This window comes from Centruroides sculpturatus, unplaced genomic scaffold, assembly GCF_000671375.1.
Source record: "Centruroides sculpturatus isolate CEXI.00-Female unplaced genomic scaffold, Cexi_2.0 scaffold298, whole genome shotgun sequence".
Lineage (NCBI taxonomy): Eukaryota > Metazoa > Arthropoda > Arachnida > Scorpiones > Buthidae > Centruroides > Centruroides sculpturatus.
Genome location: NW_019384568.1, coordinates 146,092 through 171,028, shown reverse-complemented (window position 1 = coordinate 171,028; position 24,937 = coordinate 146,092). Strand labels below are relative to the sequence as shown.

General features: G+C 28.3%; 1 protein-coding gene and 1 pseudogene across 1 annotated transcript; both read left to right on the top strand.

The window, feature by feature from the left end:
* Positions 1–334: 334 nt before the first annotated feature.
* On the top strand, positions 335–1,098 carry LOC111624082 (annotated as a pseudogene).
* A 7,041-nt stretch (positions 1,099–8,139) lies between these two features.
* LOC111624081 (elongation of very long chain fatty acids protein 3-like) lies at positions 8,140–24,735 on the top strand. Its single transcript, XM_023366861.1, has 3 exons — positions 8,140–8,193; positions 12,504–12,644; positions 23,899–24,735. The coding sequence occupies exons 1-3, from the start codon at positions 8,140–8,142 to the stop codon at positions 24,733–24,735; spliced, it is 1,032 nt and encodes a 343-aa protein (XP_023222629.1).
* Positions 24,736–24,937: the final 202 nt, after the last annotated feature.

The following is a 24,937-nucleotide window of genomic DNA, read 5'->3' as shown; positions in this document are numbered from 1 at the left end:
AATGGTGGACAACTGAACAAAAATTTATGTATTAAACTATCATCTAATTAGTCAATTTTTGGTCCGCTTTTATAATGTTAACATTTAATTGCTTAATTAATGTATTTGGTAAAATAATAAAAGGTATAAAAAAATTTTCTCAAATTTTCAAATAAACAATATTACACGCAACATCACAATACTCAAAGAAATTCATTATTACGTATGCCCAGTATTACGTGTTGTATATACAATATTATTAATATAAATTTTGTTTTTTAGATGATGGATAATACAATCGAAGTCTCCAACTATAAAGGACAATTCGAACCGCTTTATGTTGAACAATATCTATCAAAATATATAAATTTTAAATTGATTGAATGTTTTTCTCCATATGTCATACATATGTCACTTATTTACATTATTGTCATCTTCACTCTGCAATATTATATGAAGTCCAAGCAACCGTATCAGCTCCGTGGACCACTTTTCCTCTGGAATACTTTATTGGCATTATTTAGTATTTGTGGAACATCAAGAGTACTTCCTGGATTGTGGATCATTATTCGTGATTTTGGATTCACATTTTCTGTGTGTAATAGTAGTTTTGCTTTAAAACATCACCCCACTGAATTCTGGGTTTGTATATTTGCATGTTCAAAAATCATTGAATTTGGCGATACATTGTTTATCGTCTTTCGAAAACAGAAATTAATATTCTTGCATTGGTACCATCATAGTTTAACTTTGATTTTAACAACATACAATGTTTCGGGCAAACTTTCTACTGGGTATTGGTATGTCGCAATGAATTTGTTGGTTCATAGCTTCATGTATTTATATTTTGCTGCAAAAGCAATAAAAGTAAATGTGCCTCGTTCTATTGCAATGATAATTACAATAAGTCAAATTCTTCAAATGATCATCGCTTGTTTTGTTACTACATGGGCTGCAAGTCAGTATTTTACAGGAAAACACTGTGAACAAAATTATCAGCTGATTATTTTTTCAATGTTTATATATACTACTCATGCTGTATTGTTTCTTTGTTTATTTACAAATACATACTTAGATAAAAGACATAAGTCAATACTGCAGCAGCGAAAAGATAACTGATGCGCTATTATCTTGATTACAACTTGTAATTCTCCTAAATGTTTTGATAATTTTAAAAAAAGCAAATTGTTAATTTTTTATATTTGAATATTATCAAAATGTTACTTACTACGATTTTGTACTTCGTTGAATTAATATTATCCAATAGAATAAATTGTATTTCGTGTTATGTTTGAAATAAAAGTATTATTAAAGTAAAATTTTCAATACTATATATTTATATATGTGTATTATATTACCTTTATTAAATTCTTATATGAAATACAAAATTTTAGTTAAGGTTTTTCAAATGAAAATTTATTTTAAGGGATGTTCAAGCTTTAAAATAATCAATATTTTATCACTTGGAAATAGGCATAAAATGTTCTTTACTTAATAGTCTTTACATGAAATATCACAGATAAAAAACACTTATAAAAATGCAGATAATAAATTATAAATGTAATTTTAACTTCTTAACAATGAATAACAATTAGATAATGTTATGGAAAAATTAATTTTTTATGATTTATAAATTCGAAGAGACGAATAAAATATTAAAATAAACTTTTAGAGTTTTAGGATAGAAAGTGATTATTTTTAAAACATAAGCATAATTTGCCGTCTTAAATTTAAACAAGGCAAAATTTTATTGCCCATTTCTATGTAGTATTAAATGATTGAAATTCTTCTCGAACAAAAACCTGAATTTATTAAACGCATTCGCTCCCCTAGTAAAGGTTATTAAGTAAACAACATTCACTAGGATATTAAATGCGGAAAATAAATTATATAGTGTTACGTAAAATAATTATTATCGAGAAAATAGGTTTACACAATACACTACGTTTTATTATTTCCTTTGAGATATTACCATTAATTGTAATTGTAAAAATATTATTATTGTTTCCTCTTCGGAATAAGACAGTGTGAAATTCCGATCACAGGTAAAACTTTATTATATTTTATAATTGTTTTATTTTCATTTCAAACTTGTAATCTTAATATGTAATAGAAATTTTTGTTAATAAGAATAGTTATAATTAAAGATAATATGATGAACATTTATGGTACATTTTAGAACATGAAGTTTCTCACATTTTTTCCTTCAAACCGTATTTTTTTTCCATTTTTTAATCCTTTCACCTTTACTGCACTTATAATTGTATATATTATGATCGATGTAACAAAGCACGAAACCACTTGGTCGCGCTGTCAAAAGGCCTTTATCCCGGAGAACGTTCAATAACAAAATAGCTCCAATGTAGGTGGTACACACGTGAAAAAACCCGTTAAATCTTTTCTGTATAACCCATTGATTATCCGCGCGTCGTGAATAACGGCTAAAACACGACTAATTAGCCGTGTTTTAGTTATTCGACCACAATAATTTATAGAAATTCTTTCTCAATACTCGTTCACTATTATTGCGTGCCTATTCGGCCTATTATAGATATGGTCCATGGAAAAACTCTAGCATCCTTTACCGAATTCGATCCCGAAATTCATCAGAGTGGGTGATTGATACTCTTACTACCCTTCGCCAAGCTGTTATAATTAACATTGAATATACAGTAATTAATTACAATAAAAGAAGTTACAATTAAGAAAGTAAATTTTCTATCGTTTATAATACATGTCCCTATATTTCACTTTTTAGCCGAAACTACACATCGCACATGAATGGTGTTTGTACGTGGTAGTAGCCCCAAGTCTCCATTCGTGCACTATGGTGATTGCGTCTCGATAGCTATGAGGGTGCGGCAGATATGAGGTTGAAAGTGGTTGACTTCAAACGTGTGTAACAATGGAAGTGTTAACAATGGAAGTGTTAACAATAGAAATGTTAACAATGGAAGTGTTAACAATAGAAATGTTAACAATGGAAGTGTTGAGTAACAAAGGAAGTGTTAATATAAAGCGGCATGCAAGATTTACAGGCGGTTTTTCGCGTTATTGCGGGTCCTTGCAGCCAGATACTAGATTACTTAGAAAAACAGTCTTTTATATATAAAAAGAACTATATTGCATACAAACAGAAACCCAGCGAAGCGGGTCCTTGCAGCTAGTTAAGTTATAATCGCCAATTCACATGTTTATATGTAATAGAATAATTTAAGTTATGAAAATTGCCATTGAAAAGCATTTCGAATGAATTTCCTTATCACTTCTTTGGAAAATTATTATTTTATAATAACTGAACGAATGTGTGTTTCCCTTTACTTGTTTCTGAAATGAAACATTTTTTAAAATTTTGAATTTAAGCAAATTTCTTAAAATGTATTTTTTTTTTAATTTCTACTTGTTTTCTACGATTTTCTAACAGAAAAAATTGTTTTAATATAAATTTAAGTCAGGAAACACCTAACATAACTTATATTGCGGCGACAATTAAAAGTACAAAATATTTCGGTTTTTTTTTGATAATACGTCGAAACAATTGGAATATTTTATGTTAATTATAACAGGCTAGCGAAGGTAGTAAGGGTATCAATCACCCATTCTACTAAATTTACGGATCGAATTTGATCAAGGATGCTAGTTTTGTTCATGGGCGTTTTAATCCTGATATGTAAGTCCCGCTTCTTTCCTACTCGATTACTCGAGTTGTGGGTCATTTTTTGAACTTATGATCAAACAATGATACAAATAATGGGGCGAATAGGCACGCAATATCACTGACAGAGTAATTGGGATGGGTTTTTATACATTATTTTAGTGCGCCGATCAGTAGCCGAATAGTTAAGTAAAGAATAAGTCTTACAGAATGTATTTGAAATGTTATAAACTGAAAGACCTGCTGTTGATTTTATACGAGGAAATAATTAAGAAGGGATTGCAAATTACTGATAGAGCGAGATCTCAAAACCGGGCTCAACGAAACTATGACAATTGTTCAAAAAATGACCCCCTCTAAGATGTTCACATTTTTGGGTTTAGTATACCCAGAAATGCAATAGAATCGGGGGTAATTTCTGTATGGATGGATATTAGTGTATGTGGAACAAGATTTTGTTCACCCTGTTTGAGGTTTAATATTATAACTCCTATGCTTTGTGTCGAAAATTTCTAAAATTTTACAGTTAGGTTTTTTTATTAGAAGAATTGTTGCTGTTAAATCTTGGTGGTTACATATCGAAAAGGCGGGGAGGTAACGGGTTTTTCAAGCACTTGTCAGGGGTTAAGGACCATGTCATAAAGCTTGTAAATACGCAATAAATAGAGAAAAAACATACTACTGATTGTTTAGTTCAATTGGTTTAATTGTATTTAATCACACGAATGTGCCCTTTGTTTCGCAGTGCACTACAACAAATTAAAAGAATGCAGTAACGAGTTTATTAACTTTCCCAGCGACATTTATAACTGCGTTTATAGTACCATGTTAGTATATTTTATTTTAAAAACTTTTCATATTTATAATTATTATATAATAAGAAAAAGCTTAACTTTGAGGATAGGTTGGGGTTTTAAAAATTGAAATATGTTAATAACGATTAAAATAATCATTAAGTGTGATCCCACTATAAATGTGACAAACGTCTCCTATTTATCTCTTTACCCATTCGACCTTTAACCACCAAAATTAAAAAATATCAATCTCTTCAACATTTTTGCAAAATTTCAGAAATATTCGAAAAGAAGCACAGGACTTATTCAGCTTCAAAAGAGTAAAAAATCGTGCCTTCTCTCTCTCCCTCACATACACACACATTAACATCCATATATACAAAAAAACCTATAAGTTTATGAAGTACAACGATGTAAAACTGTCATTTTTTAAATGATTGCCATACTTACCGTCTTTTATATAACAGAGCCAGAAAAGCATAAAGTTCATTTAAATGTTTACCTTTTTCTACTATATTATTTATAAAGAAAAAAATTTTGTCTACCTAATTAAAATCTTTATACAAGTTGTTCTTTCACAATAAAATGTTTAGGCGTGAGTAGTCACTTTCATATAAATCTTATAGTAATCTTTTCTTTTAAAATAAATTGTCAAAAAATATAATATAATTAACACTTAAATAAGAGTTTTTAAATTTTAAACTTTAAATAGAACAACACTGTCGGTTACATGAACATTCAACATGTGGGGATATCCATATTCCCTTCTAAGACCGAATATCGTATTACGGGAAGCCTCGCCTGAATTTATTCGAATGCGAATTCAAATGTACAGTTTATTTTTTCAAATTATTCTTATGCACTGACGAAAATAAAACGTTTATCACATACATAAGATCAATAAATTAGTTTCCCATAGAAACTCTTACAGGAAGGCTTTCCTTTTGGCGGATATCCCATATGTTGCGCTTTCTTTCCCTTCAAACCGGCATATAAAATATTATCTAAATATATATAAATTTTACAATTAATATGATTTAAAATAACATTATCTTATAAATAATTTTCGTTAAGATTAATGTATGAGGTATACTTACAGGAATAAATATACAACGTTAACAAATAAGTTTTATATAGGCCTATAAATATCTAATATCAACACATTAAAGTAACTAAATTATTATTTATATTTTTTCTTTTGCCGGCTAAACACCTTCTGTACAGCCGAAGTCTTTCTTGTATGTATATATGTATATTCCAAGTATTGTTACTGCTAAATTACTGACATTAAAAGNATGTCTTACGTATGGTTGTTTTGTCGCTTTTTTCGAGACTCATATTTCAAGAAAACAAACCGTTCTAACTTACTTCATCGAAAATATCTGTGAAAGAACGGCTTAGTGAGAAGCTTTCTTTTTATAAAAATTGTTCATTATTTAATGAAATTATTTTATACATTGTTTTATCACTAAATGTATTTTAAGTAATTAAAAATGTTCTGAATTTGAATCACTTATGAATTAAGGTGTAATAATGTAACACAGTAATGATTGTTGATTAAAGAATATGAATTATTATATTTTTTATTTTAAATTCTTTCATTTTTTCTTATTCTTGAAGTTATAAAGAGACATTTAATAGACATAAGAATTTAATTTAACATATTGTTAAATCTTAAATCGCTATTTAACATTATATGTACAAGTAGGATGAAAATATTATTAATTTATAATGCGGTGAATTTTATTAATTTTCAATTAATCTAATTAAAGGTCACGAAAAGGAGAAGAAATGCCTGAAATGCTTATTCTATCTATATGAAAGAATAGATATCGTTGTGTGTGGTATCCAAGAATATACTATCACATACCTATTAAATTAATTACTGTAATAAACTCACAAATGTAAAAAAAGAAGTGAGCGAAAGAAAAAAGTTACATAGTATTTCTATAAAAATTCGTTTTAAAAATTAATATTGGGTACTCAGATGAGCGGATATCCGTATTTAATTAATACTGTATTCCAAAATGTTCTTATAAAAGTACAGTTTTTTAATTCTCTCCCGTGAGTTTGAGCGAATAATTATCCTCTTTTAGTTAGAATTTAAATAATGCATTAAACAAATTCTTCATACACTTATTACTGTTTTCATTTATCGCCTAACACGGTGAAACATCAATTCCTAAACAATGCATTTTTTTTTCCTTTGACTTTAACGCTATTACTTTATTTTCATGTTTATTTTATATTTTTTAATTTTTGAACAATATTTATTTTTATCTCATTGTTTCGTAGAATTTTTCATAATTCATTAATTAGCTTATGGTTCCTAATAAAATTTCTAATGAAAGTAAATAAAATTCTTATAATAAAATCGGAGAGAACAGAAGCCTTTCACGTAAATCAATCTTGGGAACGAAATTTTAAAAGTGTATTCAGATCAGAGAAAAAAATTTCTGTAAAATGACCCGTTTTACAGCCGGGAATTTGGCAATGTTGTCGAAAAATAACAGATAATAAGAAAACAAGCGCACGTAGTTAAGAACTACACTTCGGATTGTAGAGGAAGTTATTGTATAGGAAAATACTTTACTGATAAGGAATTAGCATGAGCGGAAACGATCCAACCGATGTACTTGTAGTATATTTTATGAACAGAAATGCATGACAATTAAATATAATACTTTATATGTGGAAGAATTCTCATCTAGTACATGCAGAAAGCACTATATTTATTACCTCGCATAATAATATAACGTTTCAATATATAAACAATTTAATATTTATGACTTAATTGTAAACCATGGTTAATTTTGTACGCGGTATCACTGTACACCGTCTATGTATTTTCTTCTTTATCCTTTACATCAGTTAATTTTTAATCTTTGTATACCTGTAAGGTAGCCGACTCGATAGAGATAGTGGACTTAAAAACCCACTTTTCGGCACCAGTGTAAGATTGCCGTCTTTTAGGTAAGATCAGTTAATTTCGCGTCAGGATAGATTTAAGTAGATGTATAAGGGCTGTGGCGGAAGGGGCAAATGATTGCAAGTATTTTCCGTCCTTCTACTTTTCTCTGTTCTATTCTATATATATTTTTTCTTTTGCCGGCTAAACACCTTCTGTACAGCCGAAGTCTTTCTTGTATGTATATATGTATATTCCAAGTATTGTTACTGCTAAATTACTGACATTAAAAGTCAAAAAGAATTATTAATGTCTATATCTCGAGTGGAAAAAAAATTAGTAAAAAATTTTCATGTTATTAGCATTCACAATTAGTTTAAAGACTCAATCCGACTTTCAACGATAGTGGGTTTTGCTTTATTATGATAATTAATGACTGTTTTAAACAAACACCCAAAATAGATGACACCACAAATGATTTCTTAAATAATTTTCGTTTTATATATGAAGACATTTATGATAATCCATCTAACCTTTTTTAACTTTTTATAAAAGTTTAAATTTTATAACAAAATAATTAAAAATTATCGGATTTCCTTTTCGGTTTTCTTAACTTCCTGTTAATGTAGCAGGAAAGTTGTGCAAGATCCTACCAATTTTTTATTATGCAAATGTGATAATTAGTTATAAATATTTATATGAATATAATAATTTAAATAATGATAATACAATATGTGGATATATTCAACTACAGTGTCGTCTTGAATAATAAATTAGCAGGAAAATTTTTTAAAATATATATAATGAGGATATTCCATTCTTATTGTTTAGTCGTTGTTAAACAATTTGCCTTACGGGTAAGAATATTAAATGTTCACTTGTATTTTAAAACTAGTATAATAGTTTATTTTCTTTATTTAACTCAATTCTTTCAAGTTGTATTTTTTATTATTATTAGAATACATTAATATTTCATAAAGCCCAATAATATCGATTACTGGGCTTTTTAACGACTAAATTGTTGTTTTTACTCGTTTATTTCGTTTACTAATAAATATCATTTAAATTTATTGAGTTGTAGGCTATACGAATAGAAAAAAATGACGATTTGACAATGTCTCGACACTCCATTGTATTCTTGGCTAAATTTTTAATAGAGAGAATTGAGAATAACTTTTTATCAATGCGAAGTCTCAAATTCCTAATCTTTCGTACGGCGGTAATGTTAAAAGAAAAAGTTTATTTAATCCATAGCATACATAAAAAAAAATTAAAAACTCTATATACTTGTAAATATATAAATTATTAAACAAATTCTTGTATAATTTGTATAGAATAGCCTCGTAATTAAGTGTACAAAATTATAAAATATTATTGTATTATTCTGTTAATCTGGCGATTAACTGTGGACTCTGTTTTACGATTCCTCGCTTTTACACTTTGTATAACTTTCGAAGTATATAATAGTTTACGTAATACTTGTATATCTGTATATTTGTATACTTGTATATTTGTATAACTGTGTTTAGTCAAATACATTGATATATAAGAATATGTTTAGTCATTTTCTTTTCTCGTTCGCTGTGAGGAAAGAAAATGACTCGCATTTTTTTTCCTCATTATCCTGTCACTCATATTCTGTCTCTATTTGAACTATAACATGCAATTCTATCATTTTAAATTTCTAGATAAATACGTTTTTATATTGTTTTCGTCTATATATATATATATGTGTGTGTGTGTGTGTGTTTAATTAATGTCAACAAAAATACTTATTACAATAACTTCTAATGGCAGAACTGTTCATAACGTCTAGTAAATTTACTGAACTATTAAGCTTCACATAATACTTCGTAATCATTATCAGTTATCATTTTAAATGGCCATGAGCTAAATACATAAATGTCATTTATCTGTAAAAATAAAAAGCTAAATGATGCTTACCTTCATTTACCTTATTATTTATAAAGGAAACAATAAATACATACCGTATCGATGAAATTGTATTTCCTCAAACAAAACGTCGAGCAGAAAAGTGTCTTATTTCACAAATTGTAAATTTTCAGGAAACGATCTCAATATTTTTCAATAGATAAGGACGAAAGTAAAAGTGACAGATGAATAATTTTTTTTACATAAAGTTTTAGCTCATGTATGTATTTAATGACATAATTTCATAGTCCTTGATTTTAATAGTTTCGTAAGACACAAATAGCGATTTTCTAGATAGAACGAATTTGCATCAAAAACAACGAATTTGACTGAGCTTCACCATGAAAATAGAACCTTACGATTTTGTAAAGTTTGCATTAACTAAATTAAACACAACAGGGACCTGCTTTTATTAATGGGCTTAATTTTGTACTAGAAACAAAGTATGTGTTTTATAACTTCTTTCCATTTATTACATAGGATTTCTGCACATTAATAGCTGTATAGGCAATTTATTGTCACTAAGTCTTTTACATTGCAATTAAGTACTATGGGCATTGCTGTTTATTTTATTTTTAAGGCAGTTTTGTAGTATTTATTGACAGTCTGTGGCATACACCATTTAATCTTGTTTATTGTAGGATAAACCATTGGCTGAGTAATGCTCTATGTTGTTGGTATTTTTTATCTTTGTGCATCCAAATGTATACAGTAGTAAAAAAATTCATTGTTCTCGTAGCTTTTCTTGTATCCAATGAAATAAAGATATACAGAGATATTGAGCTGGTGTCCCTTGATGTCCGCTCGGCTATGTCCGATGTGGAGTTACGCTCCGTTGATCTCCGACTGTAGAGGTCTGCATGGAGATGTCCGTTGAGGGTGCCTACCTGGCGAATTCCTCTCCGGCTGTCCGCCTGGAGGTGCAAGTTCGACTCCTTTTTATACCTATCTCGAAGGGGGAATTATGGGGGAAAAATCTAATGCAATCACCAGCTCGACTTGCGTACAGCTGTGTTTATGTTATCGTCATCCTTTTCTTCCAATATTTGACATCTTTCTATCATAAATTTGTCAAACTCCCTGATTTATTGACGTGAGGTGACTCATGTCAGAATACGTCTCACCAACTTAGTAAAATTCATTGCCTTATTTGGTCATTTAGATCGACTTTACTCGGTTCGCTCGGACTTACAGAAGATCACGGGGTTTCGTTTTACCCTCGCCGGTGACCTTTTGGTTACTCTCTAGACAGTAACAGGTGGTTGTCGACGTTAATTGGCTAATTATCTGCACCTTATAATTTACTTTAGAATTGAACGATCCCTTGGTATGAGAGGAGTCCTTCGGACGATTAAAGTCACCTTCGAGGTGACGCAGTACCAGTAGCGTGCTGTCATTGGAAGCGGTGGATGCGCCGCTTCTATTGTATTTTCTAAAAAATAAATATATATTAATTTTAATTATACGAAAATAATCGCACAATATTTTATTATAACCGCATTATGTATCTTATTACAAATTTCTATACTACACGTGAAAAAAAATAAGATTGCTATTATATGTTCGAATACTGTATTAGTGGCGGAGTGGAAGCGCCGTATTGTCGGCATCCAAAAAGCCAGATTCGCGCACGCGCTTTACAGAGCACCAACCTTACCCGTTGACACCTGGTCTTAAAACGAATTAGTTAAAAAACAACTGACTATTAAGTTTAACATATTTGAATTTTTACAGCTATGGCGAGAAACGTTTAAAATCTACAACAACCCTGTCGCGTCCTTTGAGATAACTAGTGATGCGACAAAAAAGGCATTTGACATTAACCGGTATCGGCACCCTCGGGATTTGGCGTGCATGCACGCGCTGCACACCTGCCAAGACCGTTTCTGATACTGTCCACGAGCCACTGGTAGAGAGTAATTTTAACTAACTGGATTGTTTTAATACATTTAAAAAGTAAAGAATATTTTATGTTATTTTTATGTGTTTCTTCACAAAACTCTATTTAATTATAATTTTCTTTAAAAGTATGTACATACAATTTAATATTTTGTACCAGGTATGTATCCATCACACATTTTATTTTAACAAGTAAGTTTTTATAACTTCATTTTTAATTTTAGCCCTTATATCGTGGCTAGCAATTTAGAATGTAATTGTAATAGTGAAAATTTATTTATAAAAAGTTTTGGCTCATGGCCATATAATGAAAAAGAAAACATTATTAAAAGAGAAAGACCAATGCCTAAATTAAATATAAATACGTCAACAAAAAAATGTGTTCGATATTTTTACGTTAAAATTTATGAAGATGTAAAATGGCTTTGTGGACGCATAAAAATACAAAAATTGTTTTTTTGGCCTTGCCTGTTATTCTTAAATAAAATTTATTATTTAGCATAGATAATCTATTAATTAAAAATACATTTAGAGAAGTCTACGGTTTTTACTGGCTTATGAACAAACTAATACGAATGTACCCTAGACAATGTGACTAATTGCTCCTGGAAGTCGGCTTCTTACAGTAAACACAGCTTCCCTATCATCAAATGTCACGGCACGCCACTGCCACAGTACATTGAGGTGTCAAAAGGTCTACTCTTTACTTTACAAGAGGGGAAAAGAAAAAGGAAATAATAATAAAAATAAACTATTTCAACGTGTGAAAATTTACACTTGCGTCCGAATTCTCATAAGACCATACCTCAGCGACATAACAACTTTTTAATTCGTGAATCGTCGTTGTCTATTTCTTCAATGCAGGAATGTTCGAAGGAGAATACTTCATGGCTATGTTTTAATTCAATATGCAAAATATTAATGTATAGTTTATATTATGTAATTTAAGACTTAATATAACTTGAAAATATGTCAATTATCCTTACAAAAAAAAATACAAATAAATATAATTATACTATTAATTTATATTTAAAAACATTTTTGAAGTAACGTTTTTTAAATATTCGTTGCATCAAATTTAATATTATAAATGATTATTTCTTGATTCAAGAAAGATAATCGAAAAGTATTTTTCATTACTTTTTAATTATGATATTAGATATAAATATAATTGGTGATTATAACTTGGTTTTTAAAATAATGATAGACGTCACATTTGTGTAGTTATCGAATAGAAAATTAGAACAGATATGTTTTATATATAAATATTTCATATGCACAGATTAAACCATAAATACGAAGTAATTGTGTTTAATTAGAAATATTCTTATTTCAGAATACTATGGAAAAAGTCGAAAGTACCGTACGAAGAGGAGAATTTAAATTATTTTACGTAGAAGAATATTTACATCAATACGTAGACAATGATTGGACTCAGAGTTTTTTACCTTACACTGTTCCTACGTCGCTTGCATACGTAATAATTATCTTTTCTTTGCAAAATTATATGAAGTCCAGGCCTCTGTTTCAGCTTCGTTGGCCTCTTGTCATCTGGAATATACTACTGGCGGCATACATGTATTATAGCGGGAAATATTGCGAGCAGACCAACACGAGTCTGTTGTTGTTGACTTTCTTATATACATCACTTGGTTGGTTGTTTTGTCGCTTCTTTCGAGATTCATATTACAAGAGAACAAATCGTAGTAATATACTTCATAAAAAATATCAGTAAGAGAAGCGTTAGGAGGGGAAACGTTTTGACTACAATAATTGATTATTATTTTGTTTGCATATTACTTCATATTATGGTAAATAATATTATATTGTTAAATATTTTGTTGTAATTAACGAAATACGTGGTAAATTTGAATATCTTATGAATTGAGAATTTGAATATCTTATGAATCTAATTACTTTTTGAGGTTTTGGTTGATAGATTTACGTTGTACTTAATGTTATAAATAGAAATTCAATAAAAATAACATTGTTTAATACAAAGTGTTGTTACAATTAGTTTATCAGATATAACTTTTGGAAAAGAGCTTATTAACCGGTAGCATATTTTGAAATTTATTAAATGATAAGTATACGTCTATATTCGACTCAGAATTTTACAATTAACATTACATTTAATACATGTAATACCGTGTTTCCCCGAAAATAAAACAGTGTCTTATATTAATTTTTGCTCTGAAAAATGCGCTAAGTCTTATTTTCAGGGAATGTCTTATTTTTTCCAGGAAGAAGAATTCACATTTATTATTGAACAAAACAATTCCCAAGTCGAACTTAGACGAGAGTGACGTATATCCGGTGTGTCGAACTGTCGCCTTTTTATAGCGTCAACATCGGACTCGATGACCAATTAGTGCTTACTGAACCGTAGCACTATGCAAATGTCATGTGGCGTGACTCCTTGCTGACCAATCAGCTATCACTAGCCGTAATGTTATGCAAATCTGTGATTCTGAAGCCATAGTCTTATGCAAATCGTGCCGCGTGGCGTATTGTCTGCTGACCAATCAGTGGCTGTACTTTCAAAAAGCCAACGGCCACTTTCAACCATCTGTCGATGACCGTTACTACTAAAAAAACTTCGCTAGGTCTTACTTTCAGGGGGAGGTCTTATATTTCGCAATTCAGCAAAATCTGTGCTAGGTATTATTTTCAGAGGATGTCTTATTTTCGGGGAAACACGGTATTTAATAACATTCAAATTCTTACTGTAGTTTCTGTAACTTTAAGTGTACAGACTTTCCGAACATTCCGTATATTGATAGGTATAAATCTTTTCTAATACAATAGTTACTATTTTAAATAAGTTTCGTATTTATGTCCTAAATTCTCAAAAAAAAAAAAACAAATTCTAATTCTAAATGGAAATTTGAAAACATTTATTAAAACGACACAATTACTTCATAGTTAATCAGTAAAAAATTTATTAACTGACGAGCAATTATTTATTGTGGCATGGTCACATTGCCAAGCAGGAATTTTTAATAATATTTTTAATTTATCTAATTTAAAATATATGCTTTCCACTTCAATTTAGTAGTGTCTTGCACCTGTAAATCATACTTTTTTTTAACAATAAAGTCATGCCGATTATGTGCCTAACACTTATCAGAGAAGAATTATTGAATTGTAATAATATAACGTCCGGTTTAAACCAGAGTTTCTTATATAGTTATTCGGGTCTCCTGTCTCTAAGCTTTCCAAATTATTACTCTAACTCCGTTCTCGAGATTCAGGCAAGACAGCCAGACAAAAGACAGTAGGAATCTATGTTATTCATAATAAATCACCAAACGATCGCCTAAATATCGGGCTATAATAAGGCTAATTAAATGATTGTTATAAATTAATTTGGCACTAGAGGTAGACGTTAAGTGCCATCTCTTAAGGAAATTAATAATTAGAATTAAATAAATAAATTATTAAATAAAGTTAGAAGCTGTAACTGACAAGCGCACCGCACGGCAAGGGGAGGTTGCGGGTTCAAGACCCGTCCCGGGCCAGTTCTTTTATTCCAGAAGGTTCTAAATTTATTTAATAATTTATTTATTTAATTCTAATTATTAACTTACTTAAGAGATGGTGCTTAATGTCTACCTCTAGTGCCAAATTACTTTATACCAATCATTTAATTAGCCTTATTATAGCCCAATATTTAGGCGATTGTTTGTTGATTTGTTGTATACTACTCGGGCTTTGAGATGTTGTCAGTTATTCATAATAATATTATTATTAAATGTAAAATCGTATTTTATAATTGTTTTTAAATTAAAATATCGTTACCAAAAGATATGTCATCGTAACACTCAGGACGTTCGGCAATAGGAATTTTTTCAGATTTGAAATTTATTGACTTAGGACACATTAATAGGTAAAAGAGTGCAAAAATTTCTGTATGTGTGGATATTAGTGTGTGTTTTGGGGCAAGATTCCGTTCACCCTGATTTTGTTCTAGCTAAATTTAAATTATGATTAAGAAAGGAAAAAAGAATTAAAATAAGAAGAGAACAAAGGTATAAAATATTAAATTTTTCTAACTAAAATAAAGTTATAAACAATTTTACTCGTTAAAATTCTTAAACGTGAATTATTGAAATCATAGATTTGGATAAAAATTTATATGACAGTCACGATTTACTCTTCTGGGCTTTATCGTCAAACGACAATTTAAATGAGGATTGTTGCTTGAGGAAACAAACTTTTAATGACATTTATTTATTGTTTTATTTATAAATAATACAGTAGATGAAGGTAAGCATCATTATATCTGACGTATTTTGTTATAGCCAAATAATATCTAATAAATACCTCGCCTTACGTCGGTAATTGGTTCCAGGAGATGCGACTTAAGTCGAACAACGACGTAAGTCGAATTTACTCGTCACTAGGCTAAATCACAAATAACCGTTCCCAATTATGTATTTTATTTATAAATGCATTTTTAATAATATGTGGTTAATAAGAATCTACTTTAAGCTTACAAACAAATAAATTTTAGTTTTTAATATAGTACAGAAAAAAGTAATCTAAATTTACAAATTCCTGTACGTACAGTACATATTTGTAAATGTACATGAATATCAAAAGCAATATCAAAGCGCTCAGCAATCAAATAGAGAGAAACAAAATACCTTTTTTTTGCCGAGAAATAAATATAATTGTAAAAAAGAAACGTTTTCAGCCCAATTAATATAAATGTTTACAATTTGGCGATGTTTACAGTTCATCGTGGACTCTTTTATTTGTGAATGTGGTTTGCTCTAAGACATTATAAAATAAGACGATTTTGTAAGATTAAATAACAAATACACTTATTAAAATTATCTTGCAACAGTAGAAAATAAACTAATTTATATTAAATTTACCAATATCGAGTGGTGCTGAAATTGATATATAATCAAAATTATTTACTTTTCTTTTTTCTTGAATAAACGATACAACCGCTTGTCAAGAGTTAAGCTTCAAGAGGTTAAACAAAATCGTGCCCCCCCCACACACACACTAACATCTATACATACAAAAAAACCTTTAATTTTTTAAGACTCCAACAATGTAATACTCTGGAAGGGTCATTCATCGATAGACCGAATTAACAATAGAGATTTATTACTTACCGTATACACGCTTCGGTGGTTTTGATATATGTGTCGTACAGGTGAGTATAACTAGCAAATTCCACGTGGAATAGGTCAATTACTACAAGTGAAAATCAAGTAAAATTGTAAAACATAATTAGTAAGGGAGCTAAATGTAAGCATTGAAGTTAGCTGTGTTCAGTCAGATGTAAAGAAATAAATAAGTAAAGCAGTGTTAAATATATAATTGTTGTTAAACTTGAATAAAAAATCAATTGTTTAATTCCCTTAGGAGTAATATATTTATAAATTTTGTTGTCGTAATAAATAATATAAATTTAAAACAATTTTATTTTGTTTAAATTATCATATAAAATATTATAAAACATATTTCTAGAAAATTTTGTAGTAGTAAAAGAATTATCGAGAAAACAGGTTTACCCAATACACTAGATTTAATTATTTTCCTTAAGTTATTATTAATAATCGTAACTTTANTAAACCAATTGAACTAAACATTCAGTAGTATGTTTTTTTTTTCTTTTATTATGTATTTACAAGCTGTATGACATGGTTTTTAACTCCTGACAAGTGTTTGACAAACCCGTTATCTCCACACCTTTTCGATATGTAACCACCAAGATTTAACAGCACCAATTCCTCTAATAAAGAAACCTGACTGTAAAATTTTAGAAATTTTCGACACAAAAGCATATACGTTATAATATTATACCTCAAACAGGGTGAATAAAATCTTTTTCCACATACACTAATATTCATACATACAGAAATTACCCCCGATTCTATTGCATTTCTGGGTATACTAAACCCAAAAATGTAAACATCTTAGAGTGGGTCATTTTTTTGAACAATTGTCATAGTTTCGTTGAGCCCTGTTTTGAGATCTCGCTACCTCAGTAATTTGCAATCCCTTCTTAATTATTTCCTCGTATAAAATCAACATCAGTTATTTCAGTTTATAACATTTCAAATACACTCTGTAAGACTTATTCTTTACTTAACCATTCGGCTACTGATCGGCGCACTAAAATAATGTATAAAAACCCATCCCAATTACTCTGTCAGTGATATTGCGTGCCTATTCGTCTCATTATTGGTATCATTGTTTGATCATCAGTTTGAAATGACCCACAACTCGAGTGATCCAGTGGGGAAGAAGAGGGACTTACATATCAGGATTAAAACGCCCATGAACAAAACTCTAGCATCCTTGATCAAATTCGATCCGTATATTTAGTAGAATGGGTGATTGATACTCTTACTGCCTTCGCTAACCTGTTATAATTAACACAAAATATAGGCCTACAAATTGATTTCGACGGATTATCAACGAAAACTGAAATATCCTGTACTTTTAATTGTCGCCACAATATAAGTTTTGTTAGGAATTTCCTGACTTAAATTTATATTAAAACATCTTTTTTCTGTTAGAAAATCGTAAAGAGCAAGTCAGAAATAAAAAAAAAACATTGTAAGAAATTTGCATAAATTCAAAATTTTTAAGAATGTTTAATAGGCAAAAGCTGAAATTTGGTACGTCATTAGAATGTACACTAAGAAGGAATTATTAAAATTTATATTTTTCCTGTTAAAAAATCGTAAAAGAAAAATCAAAATTTTAAAACAAGTTGTAAGAAATTTGCATAAATTCTAAATTTCTAAGAATGTTTAAGAGTTGAAAGTTGAAATTTGGTACGTCATTAGAATGTACACTAAGAAGGAATTTTTAGAAATTCACATCGCGGATTAAAGGGAGAAAATTAAGGATTACCCCTAAGTACTCAGCTTCTATTGTACTACTTTAGATGTGTGTTTTTGCGTTTTTGCGAGAAATCGAACATATTTTTACCCCATGAGTAATTCAAGAGTAATTCTAATTAGCTTTAGGAGTAATATAATAACATAAGAGTAAGAGGTATTATTCGTTTTTTGATATAATTCTTTTGTCAGATTTTAATTTTTATTGATAGATTTACGTTGTACTTAATGTTATAAATAGAAATTCAATAAAAATAACTTTGTTTAATACAAAGTGTTTTTACAATTAGTTTATCAGATATAACTGTTGGAAAAGAACTTATTAACCGGTAGCATATTTTGAAATTTATTAAATGATAAGTATACGTCTATATTCGACTCAGAATTTTACATTTAACATTACATTTAATATATGTAATATTTAATAACACTCAAATTCTTACTGCAGTTTCTGTAACTTTAAGTGTACAGACTTCCCGAACATTCCGTATATTAATAGGTATGAATCTTTTCTAATACAATAGTTACTATCTTTAATAAGTCACGCATTTATGTCTTAAATTCATATAAAAAAACAAAGTCAAATTCTCAATGTATATTTGAATACGTTTCTTACAATCTCACAATTACTTTATTCGGTAATCAGTAAAAAAATTTATTAACTGACGAGCAATTATTTATTGTCGCATGGTCCCATTGCCAGTCAGAAATTTCTAATTATACTTTTAATTTAATTCTTCCGATTGTAGAGGAAGCCAATGTATAGCAATACATTTAACAGATAAAGCATCAATACGAACGGCACTTATCAGAACAATGCACTTATACTATATTTTATGAAGAGAAATACATGACAATTAAATATAATACTTTATATATGCAAGAATTTTAATCTAGTACCTGCAGAAAGTACTATATTATCTAACTCACCGGTGTTGTAACATAAAGCAGTCAACTGATAAGGGTAAACACGTGATTGTATACGGTATTATAGTAAATCGTCTAAGTATTGTCAATTGTGTTTTCTATTAAATAAAGAAACTCTTATTCAGAATAGCATTAGATGTAATATCTTATTTTATAATTGTTTTTAAATTAAAATATCGGTTCGAAAGAATATGACAACGCGACACACGGGACGTTCGACAAAAAGAAAGCCTTCCGGGAAGAGTTTCTATGAGAAGTGTTTACTGATATTAAATATATGATAAACATTTGATTTTGTCAGAAAATATGGAAATGTTTTAAAATATAATAAAAATATTGTAATAATATCCTCCCTAAAGTTGTTTTTGTTCGTAACAGTAGTTAATATCTATAGATGTTAGAGTGTGTGAAGTTTATTTTGTTTACCCACTTTCAAGCATAATAACTTCTGTTCTTTATGTCGAAATTTTTGAAATTTTTCAGAAAAATTTGATTATTCGAAGGATTGATGCTATTTGATTTCGGTGGTTAAAGGTCAAATGCCTGAGGAGACAATGAAGGTCGTGTGTATCTCTAGTAAGGTCGGACTTCACGACGATTTTACTGGTTCTAAGAGTATTTTTACAAATATAAATATGTTTCTTATTTTTCTAATAGAATAATTCACTTTTTTCAAGTTACGTTAAGTAAATTACCTCAATATTTTACAATTATATAATAGAAACATTAATGATATTCATATTGAGAGAGTTAGTCTATGAATAAATTTATTTTGTTGTTGTTAATTGTAAATTCTGATTAAGAAAAAAAGAAGAATTTAAATAAGAAGATAACAAAGGTATAAAATATTAAATTTGTAAGTAAGATAAAGTTATAAAAAGTTTTACACGTTAAAATCCTTAAACATGAATTATTAAAATAAAAAATTTCGATAAAATTTATATGACAGTCACGATTTATGCTTTAGGGATTTATTGTGAAAGAACAATTTAAATAAAGATTTTTGGTTGAGGAAACAAATTCTCAATGACATTTATTTATTGTTCTATTTATATATAATACAGTAGATGAAGATAAGCATCATTACATCTAACGTATTTTGTTATATATATCAATTTGCTATCAAGTACCTCTTGTAAAATATCTCCCCTTTCAGATCGTATACGTGTTGAGTTGCCGTATACGACTTAAAAAGTATTATTTGAGTATTAAATTTTACATAAAATCTAAATAATACTTGTTATGCTGATTATGAACTAACTATTGCAAAATAAAATAGAATAATTTATTTGGTTCTTTAGTTTTCCTGCTCGTTAAAAAAAAGTTTTATAATGTAATCAGATTTTCTATCAAATTTCATAATTAATATTTTATTAGGAATTAAAAATTTTACAATAAATAAATGTAACGAAGTTTAAGTACTATTTAAATTAGGTTTTTCAAATGAAAATTGATATTAACGAATGGTTAAACTTTAAGAAATCAATATGTTATTACCTGGGAACTTTTACGATAAATACAACATTCAGGCATTAAATGTTCTATATTTAATAGTGTGAACGTGAAATATCACAAACAAAACAGATACGTAGCTATAATAATGCAGATAATAAATTATAAATTTCGAATAATTCGAACTTTTAAACAGTGAATAACACTTAGATACTGTTAGGGATGAATTAAAACATTTGCAATTACTTCATAACCTTATTCACTTCATCTCTGGATATAAAACAAGTAGCTTACTTTTGGTTTACTTTATACATTACTTGAAAGAAATCTATTGCAAACAGTTTGAAGTGCAGGCATATTTGTCTTGTATTTTAAAACTATTATTTATTGTCTGTACGTTTTGTATGTCAATTTGAAATACTGTATATTGTTAGATAAGAGAAAATACAGACCAGATACGTAGAGCTTAAGTGCGGGTTATATTTAATTTATTAAATATAAAATGATATATGCCTAAATATTGCATTTCCCATAAAAACTCCTATATATCATTATTATTATTATTATTATTAATTTGGACATTGTTTAATATGAGAATTCCATTAGAAAATCCTAAAAAAATCCTTATATAAAATATAAATAATATTCATACTACTTTATATTAAAAGCGAAAAGGAAAAACTCCTCCGATTATGAAATTTTTAATTCCTAAATAAAATACCAATTATGAAATAAATCAGTTAAAAAGAAATCCTGTTTAATTGTTTTTCCTCTCAGAAAGTAGGAAAATTACAGGAAAAATCAGTCAGATCTTTTACTTCTCCTTCGATAATCAATCTTTCAGGTAACATTGTTTAATATTTATTCGCATTTTAATTATTATATAATACTTTATTTTTCTTAGCACCAAATAATTCGAAATTTCTTATATATTTCCATTCTCTAATCAGTGCTTTTAGATTCGTATAATTCCTAATCCGTAAAGGGTAAAAACCTACCCTTATTGTAATAACGATAATAAAAGATTTTTTTATATTTTTAAGTTTAAACTAAAAATTATAATTCCTAATCTATATAACTCAACTATTACTCAATTATAAACATTTTCACACGTTTAGTTATTTCTTTACAAATTCCTGAATGTATTTTAAGTTTGAGTAAAGTTTGATTAGTCTATATTAAGCATTAGCCTCATATTATTATATGAGGCTATATTATGAGGTTTGGTACGTTGACGTTGGAGTCGCACCTAAAAAAAGAAAGATACGCCAAAAAGTATAATATTCTGTACGTGATATTCTGGTTTACACAGGTTTTTATTGTAAAACAAGGTGTTGCTTTCACTTTGGAAACGTGTGATTTACACTAACGTTCGATTCAAAAGTTATTGCTAAATAATCATCTTCCTTAACTAATTAGAGGGGTATATTTTCTAAATATTAAATATAATTTACTTTGTGTTTTTATGTCATATAGTACATGATAATTCAAAGACTTATCATACAGAAATGCACGTTATTTACGTGGACAAATCAAATCTTAGTGAAAGTCATTCTGCATGATATATTTAAGGTCCAGTACCCTTTTCAGTTGCAGACAATAGAAAAAGTATGTTGGCTCCGAGTAAAATTAAAAGAAAAATCTTTTTAATGTTTAAAATAATGTAAAAATGACTATAATTGTAAAATCATATGCAGTGTTAATAAAATTAACGTTCGATTCAAAAGTTATTGCTACATAATCATCTTCCTTAACTAATTAGAGGGGTATATTTTCTAAATATTAAATATAATTTACTTTGTGTTTTTATGTCATATAGTACATGATAATTCAAAGACTTATCATACAGAAATGCACGTTATTTATGTGGTCAAATCAAATCTTAGTGAAAGTCATTCTGCATGATATATTTAAGGTCCAGTACCCTTTTCAGTTGCAGACAATAGAAAAAGTATGTTGGCTCCGAGTAAAATTAAAAGAAAAATCTTTTTAATGTTTAAAATAATGTAAAAATGACTATAATTGTAAAATCATATGCAGTGTTAATAAAATAAATATAAAATATAAGATTTTATAATGAAATGAAATTAATAATAATACTGTAGTAATAATAAGAATTGTTAAAAATAATAATAATTACTGTTATTATATTGTAAAAAAGTGGAGTTATTTGAAAATACAAATCTTTTAAAGTTAAAAAAATAAATTAATTAAATTAAATTAAATTATCGATAATGTAAAAAGGGGTAAAAAGTAAATAGTAGTAGTAATTATAATGATAATTAAATTAAAAATTAATAAATAAAAGAATGAAAGTTCTTTAAAATTTGGTAAAAAAATAATGAAGAAAATACAAATATTTAATCAAATATAATACTAAAATTAGCTTATTTAAGAAATATTTTAACACGTAAGTTTAAAAAAAATTTAAATAAAAAAGTTTTCTATTAATAAAATTGGTTAAAAGAATAAAATAGTAAAGCTTTAGGTTAAAAGTGTTACTTTTTATCTGCAGTTTTCAACAAATAAGAAAAGACACTTTCACATATTGGCTTTGTTATATAATGGTTTTTAATTACCTTACAACTTATATGAATTCTTCCAGAATTGGGTTAACGCTTGTTGCCAGATATCACTTAAAACTAAACCTCCGTTTAGTATAATTGTATAATTTTTTAAAGCTTTATAATTTTTAAATTTTCACATAATCTTTTTTAAATAACTTTTTTTCCTTCAATTAAATTTGAACACTGTTAAGTAAGATGTGGCAACATGAATTAACACAATTGTCTGCGACAGCCCAGTTAGAATAATTATATTTAATAGTAGAAATAGACCTACAAATTCTCACTCTCGCCTGTCTGTCCGTCTGTCTTTCTTTAGTATCGAAAAGGGAAAAAGGCAGGTAAAAGCCAAGAGGAAATGTGAAAAAATTAGAATACCTCAATTTACTACATAAATACGTGTTTATCGGAAGTTATATTATTTCAATTCAAAAATTTTTCGTTGAAAGGTGTTAGATCGGCACGTCTAAATTGTTAAAGGAAAAGTATGATGTATAGGACAAGCCATTACTGATTTAAGCTACAGTGTATGTATTTTATATCAATAAATGAAAAATACGATTAAAAATTCCATCCCGGAATCGTGACGATGTCACATTAAATAATTGCTCGTTATCAATTGTCGTCCTGTTTAGCCCTAATAATAAAAAATGGTGGACAACTGCAAGAAAATTTATATATCAAGATATCAGTTAATAAATCTATTTTTTCTCTGCTTCTATAATGATAAAATTCAATTGCCTAATTAATGTATTTTCTAAACTTGTTGGTAAAATAATATTAAAAGGTATAAAAAAATTTTCAAATTTTCAAATAAACAATATTACATCACAATACTCAAAGAAATTCATTATTACGTATGCTCAGTATTACGTGTTGTATATACAATATTATTAACATAAATTTTGTTTTTTAGATGATGGATAATAAAATCGAAGTTTCCAAGTATAAAGGACAATTCGAACCGCTTTATGTTGAACAATATCTATCAAAATATATAAATTTTGAATTGATTGAATGCTTTTCACCATATGTCATACATATATCAGCTATTTACATTATTGTCATCTTCACTCTGCAACATTATATGAAGTCCAAGCAACCGTATCAGCTCCGTGGACCACTTTTCTTCTGGAATACTTTATTGGCATTATTTAGTATTTGTGGAACAATAAGAGTACTTCCTGGATTGTGGATCATTATTCGTGATTTTGGATTTACATTTTCTGTATGTAATGTCAGTTTTGCTTTAAAACATCACCCCATTGAATTCTGGGTTTGTATATTTGCATGTTCAAAAATCATTGAATTCGGCGATACATTATTTATTGTCTTTAGGAAACAGAAATTAATATTCTTGCATTGGTACCATCATAGTTTAACTTTGGTTATAACAACATACAATGTTTCGGGCAAACTTTCTACTGGTTATTGGTATGTCGCAATGAATTTGTTGGTTCATAGCTTCATGTATTTATATTTTGCTGCAAAAGCAATAAAAGTAAAGGTGCCTCGTTCTATTGCAATTATAATTACAATAAGTCAAATTCTTCAAATGATCATCGCTTGTTTTGTTACTATATGGGCTGCAAATCAGTATTTTACAGGAAAATACTGTGAACAAAATTATCAGCTGATTATTTTTTCAATGTTGGTATATACTACTCATGCTGTATTGTTTCTTTGTCTATTTACAAATACATACTTTAATAAAAGACATAAGTCAACACTGCAGCAGCGAAAAGATAATTGATGGCCTATTATCGTGATTACAACTTGTAATTCTCCTAAATGTTTTGATAATTTTTAAAAAAGTAACGTGTTAATTTTTCATATTTGAATATTATCAAAATGTTACTACGATTTTGTACTTCGTTTCATTAATGTCATTCAATGGAATAAACTGTATTTCGTGTTATATTTTAAATGAAAGTATTATTAAACTTTCCAGCATG